This window comes from Rana temporaria, chromosome 1 (assembly GCF_905171775.1).
Source record: "Rana temporaria chromosome 1, aRanTem1.1, whole genome shotgun sequence".
NCBI classification, from domain to species: Eukaryota; Metazoa; Chordata; class Amphibia; order Anura; family Ranidae; genus Rana; species Rana temporaria.
In genome coordinates this window covers 19,192,021-19,201,459 of record NC_053489.1, presented here as the reverse complement: position 1 = coordinate 19,201,459, position 9,439 = coordinate 19,192,021, and the positions used below count along the sequence as shown (strand labels likewise).

Here is a 9,439-nt window from a genome sequence, read left to right as displayed (position 1 = left end):
TGGGGGCTTTTTTAATGGAGAGGAGTTTGTGGCGGGGATTCTGTTATTGGGGGTTTTGTGATATACAGGCATACCCCACTTTTAAGTACACAATGGGGTTTATTTACTAAAGCTGGAAAGTGCAAAATCAGGCTCACTTCTGCATATAAACCAATGAGCTTCTAACCCCAGCTTGTTTAATTAAGCCTGGCAATAAAACCTGGAAGCTCATTGGTTTATATGCAGAAATTAGCCTGATTTTGCACTTTACAGCTTTAGTAAATAAACCCAATTGTGTACTTAGAAGTGGGGTATGCCTGTAAAGGAGTTTGTGTTTTATGTTTTATGTTGATTAAAATTGTTCTTTATTTTAAATATTGTATTGTTTTTTCCTGTTTTTTTGCACTTCAAATAAGATGTGTGCATAGGTTCATATTTTTTTAAACTACATTCCGGCCCCCCAAAAGTCTGAGGGACCGTGAACTGGCCCCCTGTTTAAAAAGTTTGAGGCCCCCTGATCCAGACTAATGAAGGGCCACCTTCTAGAATGGTCCATGTGTTTCTACCCAGGTATGCATTCTAAATAATTTTAAACACCAAGGGGCAGATCCACAAAGAAAGTACGCCGGCGTATCTACTGATACGCCGGCGTACTTTCAAATTTCCCTCTTTGTATCTTTAGTTTGAATCCTCAAACCAAGATACGACGGCATCTGGGTAAGATCCGACAGGCGTACGGCTTTGTACGCCTTCGGATCGCAGAAGCAATACTTCGGCGTCCGCTGGGTGGAGTTTGTATCGTTTTCTTTGTCGGGTATGCAAGTGAGCTTTTTCCGACGATCCACGAACGTACGAGCGGTCGTCGCATTCTCTTACTTCGTCTCTAGTCGGCTTTTTCTGCCGTATAGTTAAAGCTGCTAGTTTGCGGCGTATAGATAGACTTGCCATGTTAAAGTATGGCCGTCGTTCCCGCGTCTAAATTTTTTTTTTTTTTTTTGCGTAAGTCGTCCGTGAATAGGGATGGACTTAAGTCACGTCTAAGTTCAAAAAATGATGTTGTTGCGACGTCATTTCGCGCAAAGCACGGCGGGAAATTTAAAAACGGAGCATGCGCAGTTCAATCGGTGCAGGGACGTGCTTCATTTAAATGAATCACGCCCCCTACCCGCCGATTTGAATTACGCGCCGAGAGATACACTACGCCGCCGTAACTTACGGCGCGAAATCTTCCTGGATTTGATTTAAAGCCAGGTAAGATACGGCGGCGTAGCGTATCTCTGATACGCTGCGCCTTTTTAAATCTATGTGAATATGCCCCAAGATGTGTGCATAGGTTCATATTTTTTTAAACTACAGTCCGGCCCCCCAAAAGTCTGAGGGACCGTGAACTGGCCCCCTGTTTAAAAAGTTTGAGGCCCTCTGATCCAGACTAATGAAGGGCTACCTTCTAGAATGGTCCATGTGTTTCTACCCAGGTATGCATTCTAAATCATTTTAAACACCAGAAACTTAGCTTACTTGCACTATGTATATGAGAAAAAAATGTGTAGAACAAACTGATAATGACAACTACTGTATATATAACCTACAAATTGTCTGAATTTTTCTTAATTAAAAGTGTGTATATTCTATGTTGAATTTTAAACAAAATGCACAAGTGCTGCAAATTGCAACCCTAAAAAAAACAAGCAAATATAATATTTAAAAAAAAAATACCAAACTCATAAATCAACATAAACCATTGAAACTATGGAAATGAGACCAGCGTCAATAGAAAAAAAAATATTATTATGTGTAATTAAGACCACAATCTGAGTGCTGCAAATCTACAAAAAGTTGTCCTACCCGCAATATATACACAAATATGCCACAATCCAGTGCCTGCGTTGTGAAACAATAGATACAGTCCAAATTGTGTTATGGAAAACATAAATAATTCCTGGTGCCTGAAATCTCTAGGGGACAAGCTTTAGTTTTGCTCTTCCACTCCACCTCTGTGTGTAGTGACTGCTCACCTTCATATTCTCATACAGGTCAATAGAGCTTTTGTAATATTGCTAGAATAAACAATACTGCACTTGTATCCTCCTCCTGTCAATTGTCCATTTAATTGGCTTCCCTCAATCACTGGTAACTAGTCGTGCTCAAAGAAATCAGAAAGGTCTACCCATGGTGGTCCCTAAATAGGGGTTTATTAACCCCTTTGGCCTATTACACACGAGAGGATCGATCCGCGGAGGACCGTTTCCGCGGATAAATCCTCTGGCGGATTTTGATCTCATGGTTGTACTAACCATGAGATCAAAATCATTGCGGAATTCCCTCCGCGGTGACGTGTCGCGCCGTCGCCGCGATGATGACGCGGCGACGTGCGCGACGCTGTAATATAAGGACTTCCACGCATGCGTCCAATCATTACGACGCATGCGAGGGATGGATTCGGACGGATTGATCCGGTGAGTCAGTACAGATCATCGGATCAATCCGCTGGACTGGATTCCAGCGGATCGATTTCTTAGCATGTTAAGAAATTTTGATCCGCTGGAAATCCATCGCCGGGGGAAAAATATCCGCGGAAAAATATCCGCTGGATCGTACACACCAGGGGATCTATCCGCTGAAACCGGTCCGCGGATCAATTTCAGCGGATAGATCCTCTCGTGTGTACGGGGCCTTAAGGACCGCCGCATGACTATTTACGTCTGCAGAATGGCACGGCTGGGCATATGGACGTACATGTACGTCCCCTTTAAGATGCCCAGCCGTGGCTCGCGACCCGGTCCTGTCCTCCATGTGTAAACAAACCTCTCCCTGTGCTTCCTAGTGTGGCAGTGACACTGATCGTCTGTTCCCTGTGTTAGGGAACGACGATCAGTGATGTCACACACACAGCCACACCCCCCCCCCCCACAGTAAGAACACTCCCTTAGGGCACACTTAACCCCTACAATGCCCCTTCCTGGTTAACCCCTTCACTGCCAGTGTCATTTTCACAGTAATCGGTGCATTTTTATAGCACTTTTCGCTGTGAAAATGACAATGGTCCCAAAAATGCGTCAAAAGTGTCCGATGTGTCCGCCATAATGTCACAGTCATGTAAAAAATCACTGATCGCCGCCATTAGTAGTTAAAAAAAAATAGTAATAAAAATGCCATAAAACTATCCCCTATTTTGTAAACGCTATAACTTTGGTGCAAACCAATCAATAAATGCTTATTGCGATTTTTTTTACCAAAAAAATGTAGAAGAATACATATCGGCCTAAACTGAGGAAAAAAAATGTTTTTTAATATATTTTTTGGGGATATTTATTATAGCAAAAAAAAAATTGCATTTTTTTTTAATTGTCGCTATATTTTTGTTTATAGCGCAAAAAATAAAAACTGCAGAGGTGATCAAATACCACCAAAATAAAGCTCTATTTGTGGGAAAAAAAGGACGCCAATTGTGTTTGGGAGCCACGTCCCACGACCGCGCAATTGTCAGATAAAGCGACGCAGTTCCGAATCGCAATAAGAGGCCAGGTCCTTTACCTGCATAATGGTCCGGGGCTTAAGTGGTTAAGATGGCACTCACATTTAAAACCACTGGTAATAAGAACATAAATTAAGTTCCAGCACAGAGCTCACCACATTCTTTTGAGCCTTGGCCATGACCACCTTGATCCACCCGATTGCATCACAGATCATGTGACTTCTCCATTCAGCTGAGATTTAACGCCCTTAATTTTCAATAAGGTGGCAGCGCATTAGTCATTTATGATTGATTTAGTTTACTTACAATATTATATCTGGAGTTTTGCTCTTGAATAGTTAATATCTTTCCATATTATCTCAGGTCCCAAGAGGTCGATGCTCCGAGGAATGTCTTCCAGGGTTCAGAAAATCCATAAGAGAAGGATATCACCCATGTTGTTATAATTGTGCTCCATGTTCAGAAGGAGAAATATCAAACCGATCTGGTAAGATTTATTTTTCTTTAATTTGCAATTGTTTTTATTGAATTTTTTCAAGACAAAACATTACAGAACATCAAAAAGAAGTCATGAGAATGATATAGGTGCATAGCACTGTATAACAACAAGATACAAAACAAACAAACGTTATACAAGCATAAAAATTATTATATAACAACATATGGGTAATAACGAGTGTAAGAAAAAGATAAAGAAAAAGGAGCAGAATAGTGTTAAACCACCACTAGGGTGAGGCCCAGTGACTAATCCTGCTTTAATTAACCTCCCTGGCGGTATGATTATTTCGGATGGATGCTGAAAGCGGTACCATTATTTTGCATGGAAATTTGGCGTTTTACATTGTAGGCCTGTAATTCTTAGGAATAACTCACTTAAATCTGCCCAAACAAGAGTCTAGTAGACATCCCGGGTATGATTAAGTTTGAAAACCAAAATCATAAATTATAATATAATAAATAACTATAAATAATTATAACAAATAATAATGTAATTATAATAAAAATTATTCAATAATGTAATCAAATCAAAAACACTGAAATTTGCTCAGTTGCAGAATTGTCGCTGTCATTACTTTTATTGTTTGATGACGAATTTCCCCACAAATCGCTATCGCTCAATTCTGCAAGTGATTATAATTTATTATCGCTGTTTTCTAGCTGATATAAAACCACTTTTGACATAAAAAGACACTTTTGGACAATCTCCAGTTTCCAGGCAGAAAGAACAGTTGTTATTATATAAAAGAACATGTAGGACACTGGACAGACCCCTAGGGACAAGGGGGGTGTGTATTTTTTACATACAGTACTGTAATCTATAAGATTACAGTATACTGTATGTATTGTGTTTATTTACTTTTTTGAATTTGGCTCCCCCGTGCATCGTAACGTCACAGGGAACGGAGCTCGGCGGCACTCAGCACTGTGTGAATCGAGCGAGGACACAGCTCGATCACACAGCGGGGAGGCATTGCAGGATCCAGGGACAAGGTATGTAACTTGTGCCTGTGGACACTGCAAGGCGATCCCGAGTCTGGCTCGGGGTTACCGCTTTTGGTTCTGAAATTCCACCCCGAGCCAGACTCGGGAATACCGACAGGGGGGCTAAGGCAGAAGGAATCCATAGGTCGTTAGTCCAGGTGGGACTAACTAAAATAATGTCTACTTTTATTGGAAGTGGCTCTATAATGATATGGATATCATGTTAGAAGGGTTAATTTGGAGAGTGGTGCCATTACAACTAGAGTTGAGCAGACACCTGGATGTTCCCCAGGAAGAGGGAAGCCGGGCTTACCCAGTGGCGTAGCAGAGGGTACGTCAGAGGGGGCGGGGTCACGTGACGGTGGCTCTGCCTCCTCTATATAAGTAATGTCACAGCTGCAGCGCGTCATTCGCTGGGCTGTGTTCAGCGCTGAGAGGAGGTCGGGGATGCTGCTGCGCCGGATGGATGGATCTTCTCATCGCCGGAGCGGAGATCACCTGATGCAGGATCTTCTCATCGCTGGAGATCACCTGCAGCCGTCGCAGGATCAGGACAATGCAGGAAGCCGGGAACAAGTGGATTTCTCACTGCTGGAGGTTTTTTTTTAATAAAGGACTTTATTCAATGGTGTCAATGTGTGTTTTTTTACAATACTTTACACTTCCTTCGTGAAATGGTAGGGGTACAGTGTACCCCATTACCATTTCACACAGGAGGGGGTCAGGATCTGGGGGTCCCCTTTGTTAAAGGGGTCTTCCAGATTCTGATAAACCTCCTGCCCGCATACCCCCACAACCACCGGGCAAGGGTTGTGGGGATGAGACCCTTGTCCCCATCAACATGGGGACATCCTCCCCATGTTGAGGGCATGTGGCCTGGTGCGGTTCAGGAGAGGGGGGCGCACTCTGTCCCCCCCTCTTTTCTGCGGACGGCCAGGTCAACGTGCTCGTTTGTGTACTAAATCCGAGGTGTCGCGTGCGGCAGGTACAGTAGTTGCAAATTTTTCTATTGCCTTATGGTGCTAAGTCTGACAGCTAAGAGAATATGCGTAACTGAGTGCCGGACTGGGGGATTAAAAGAATCTATGGTTTCGTTTAATAGAGCTAGATCCGGAGAGGGGAGAACTTGGGTGCGGGTCACTGCGGATAGGATCTGGAAGACCTTATTCCAGTAGGTAAAGACAGTTGGACGGCTCCATAAGATGTGTAGGAGATAACCAACTTTACCACAGTTCCTCCCACACAGAGGGGAGCTTTGCTCATTGAATTTTGAAATCTCAGCTGGGGTGAAATATAGTCTTATGCCCTGTACACATGAGTGGAAATTTCCGTTGGAAAAAGTTGGATGGTTTTTCAGACAGAATTAGGCTCAAGCTTGGCTTGCATACACACGGTCACAAAAAAGTTCTCTGATCTTTCGAGCATTAAGAATGCGGTGACGTACAACACTACGATGAGGCGAGAAAAATAAGTTCAATGCTTCCGAGCATGCGTCAAATTGTTTCCGAGCATGCATGTTTTTTTTTCCATCAGAATTCCATACAGACAAACGGATTTTCCGATAGAAATTTTTTCCGTCAGAAAAATTGAGAACCTGCTCTAAAACTTTTGCTGGTGGACATTCCGACGGCAAAAGGCTGATGGAGCCTACACACGGTCGGAATTTCCGATGAAAAGCTCACATCAGACTTTTGCTGGTGGAAATTCCGCTCGTGTGTATGGGGCATAAGGGAAATTTTCTGGGTTAGCTCCTATAGAGCAAAACAACATATGGATTTGTAAATAGTTTGGAGGGCCATGGAACACTAGTGGTCAGTAAACGTATATAATGCCCTGTTGAGTAGTAGAGGTAGCATTAAGGTAACACCCCACCGGCATAGGTACAGCATAATGGGGAGAAGTAGGTTTGAAGATACGTTTCACTCAGATGTAAGTGAATATGGTGCTGGGTGGTAGTTGGAATCTTTTTGAAGAGAGGCAAAAGGTTTTATAGACATGTTGGAGAGGATATCTTGGAGGTTGTATTCACTATGATCTATCCACACTTGTAGTGAAATATCAGGGATTAGGAGAGTCAAAAACACAGATATTTGGGTAGATTTGCTGCAAGATAGGACATTGAACCTCAAATAGTCTCTGCCAGGCAAACATTGAGGTTATAATAGGAGGTTAAAGAGCCACTGGTAGGGGAGGGCTAATAAAATATAGTTATGAGCCAATGTTTAAGATTTTGCTTTGAAACATATGTAGATTCAATCTGGCCCCATCTAGTGGATGGCAAGGGTCAAAAACTAGCTGCGAGAGCAATGTGCAGTGTAATAATCTCTAAAATCTATATATAAAGACCCCCTTGTTAATCTGTGTTTAATGAGGATATGGTAATTGCATCTAGGTTTTTTGTTGTGCCAAATAAATGCACTGAGCAAGGATTGTAATGTATTGAAGTAAGATTTGGTGAGGGATAGGAAACGACCTGAACAAGTAAAGGAGCTGGGGTAGAACCATCATTTTAAAAGCTGCAATTCTGCCCATCCAGGAGAATTTGTGCTTTTGAAGTGAGTTGAGATCCTACTGCAGCTTATTGAGCTTCATATTTAATATTACAACTTAACCCCACAAAAGCTTTAAAGTGGATGTAAACCCAAAAAGTTGTATTTATTTTTTTGATGTCACAATGTAGAGAATAAGATTTCCTATCATCTGTGCCCAGTCTTGCCACACATAGTTAATCAAGCTCTGAGCAATCCACTTTTATTGTTCAGTGAAAATTAACAGACTTCCAGATAAAAACCTGTCTAAATAAAAAGTCCTTTTCATCCCCTTGCTTTGAGTGACAGGGTTTTTACATATCTTGTGCACTAGCTTGGACACATGCACATTCCTGGATGTTTATCATAATATGGGGGGTGATCCACAGTTCATTGTGAGAGGTAATGTATGTCACTCAAAGCAAGGGGACATAAAGGACTTTTTATTTAGACAGGTTTTTATCTGGAAGTCTGTTAATTTTTGGGGTTTACATCCACTTTAAGGTAATTTAAGGAAATGACTGAAAAAATATTCAATACTGTCAAATAGTTGCATTCTCGTTATACCGTGCCTAATGTTATTTCCACTTCTTTTTACTCTACAGACAGTGAACTCTGCAAGAAGTGTCCTGAAAATGAATGGCCTAACAAAGCTAAAACTATTTGTAGTGACAAGGTCAATGAGTATTTATCATACGAGGAGGACATTCTAGTTTTATTTTTTTCTATAACTTCAGTCATATTTGCTACAACATCTCTCCTTATACTTGGACTATTTGTTTGGTTTCGGAGCACTCCCATAGTCAGAGCCAATAACCGGAACCTCAGCTTCATTCTGCTCCTCTCCCTCATACTGAGCTTCCTTTCTGTATTCCTGTTCCTTGGCCGTCCTGTGGATATTACCTGTATGCTGCAACAAGTCACTTTTGGAATTCCCTTCACCATCTCAGCATCTTCTATCCTCGCCAAAACCATCATGGTCTTCATTGCTTTTAAAGCCACCAGACCTGGAAGCTCTTGTAGAAAATGGGTGGGAGTCAAACTTCCCAATACAGTCATGTTATTCTGCTCATCCATTCAGGTTATGAATTGCATTCTCTGGTTGTCCATCTCTCCACCATTTCAGGAGTATGACATGGACTCCTATCCTGGGAAGATCATCATTCAGTGTAATGAAGGGTCAGTTATCGGCTTCTACTCTATGTTGGGTTATATGGGGTTTCTGGCAGCTGTGAGTTTTCTTCTGGCTTTCATGGTGAGGACATTACCGGACAGTTTTAATGAGGCCAAGTACATCACCTTCAGCATGCTGGTGTTCTGCAGTGTCTGGATTGCCATGATCCCGGCCTATCTGAGCACCAGAGGGAAATACATGGTGGCTGTGGAGATATTCGCCATACTGACCTCCAGTGCTGGAATATTATTGTGTATGTTTTCTCCAAAACTCTACATTATAATTTTAAAACCCGAACTTAACACAAGAGGGACAATGCTGGGGAAGAGAATGATGTAATTGTAACATATTGATTCAATGTATAATGCTGTAGATCAGATTAAACAAATTCAGCCATATTGTTACCATCATCATCATTATGAATGACATTATCATCATGATTTTGATTTTTTGTGTATATTAACTGCCATTTGTATGCCTATTGTACATAAGTGGGTGGAAGGTGGATGTTACAGGATTGGATGCTATTTAAGGGGTTAATTTTTGTTCTTCCTCTTACATGCCCCCTAGCATGCACAAGCAAAATGTGACCAATTAAAGCATCACAAAATGTAACCAACAGTTGCAGTTAGCAGCTTGCCCTCATTTTGCCCTCCTCCAGTGATTGGAGAGTGATAGGAAAGTAAGGTTCAAGATGACCAGCCAGTACAAATGCAATCCAGTACCAGAAGCAGCTTAACCCATTCCTCTATTGTCATTCATCCCTCTACCGCAAAAATATCAAACACAAGGCCCGTGGGC

General features: G+C 41.9%; 1 protein-coding gene across 1 annotated transcript; it reads left to right on the top strand.

Annotated features, from left to right (window-relative positions):
• The first annotated feature begins 6,826 nt into the window (after positions 1-6,826).
• On the top strand, positions 6,827-9,034 carry LOC120926985 (vomeronasal type-2 receptor 26-like). Its single transcript, XM_040337386.1, has 2 exons — positions 6,827-6,865; positions 8,015-9,034. The coding sequence occupies exons 1-2, from the start codon at positions 6,827-6,829 to the stop codon at positions 8,975-8,977; spliced, it is 1,002 nt and encodes a 333-aa protein (XP_040193320.1). The 3' UTR covers positions 8,978-9,034.
• Positions 9,035-9,439: the final 405 nt, after the last annotated feature.

Coding starts and splice junctions, on each gene's coding strand:
- LOC120926985 (XM_040337386.1), top strand. CDS start 6,827: ATGGGGAGAAGTAGGTTTGAAGATACGTTTCACTCAGAT. Junction 6,866..8,014: donor AAGATACGTTTCACTCAGAT/GTAAGTGAATAT, acceptor ACTGTCAAATAG/TTGCATTCTCGTTATACCGT.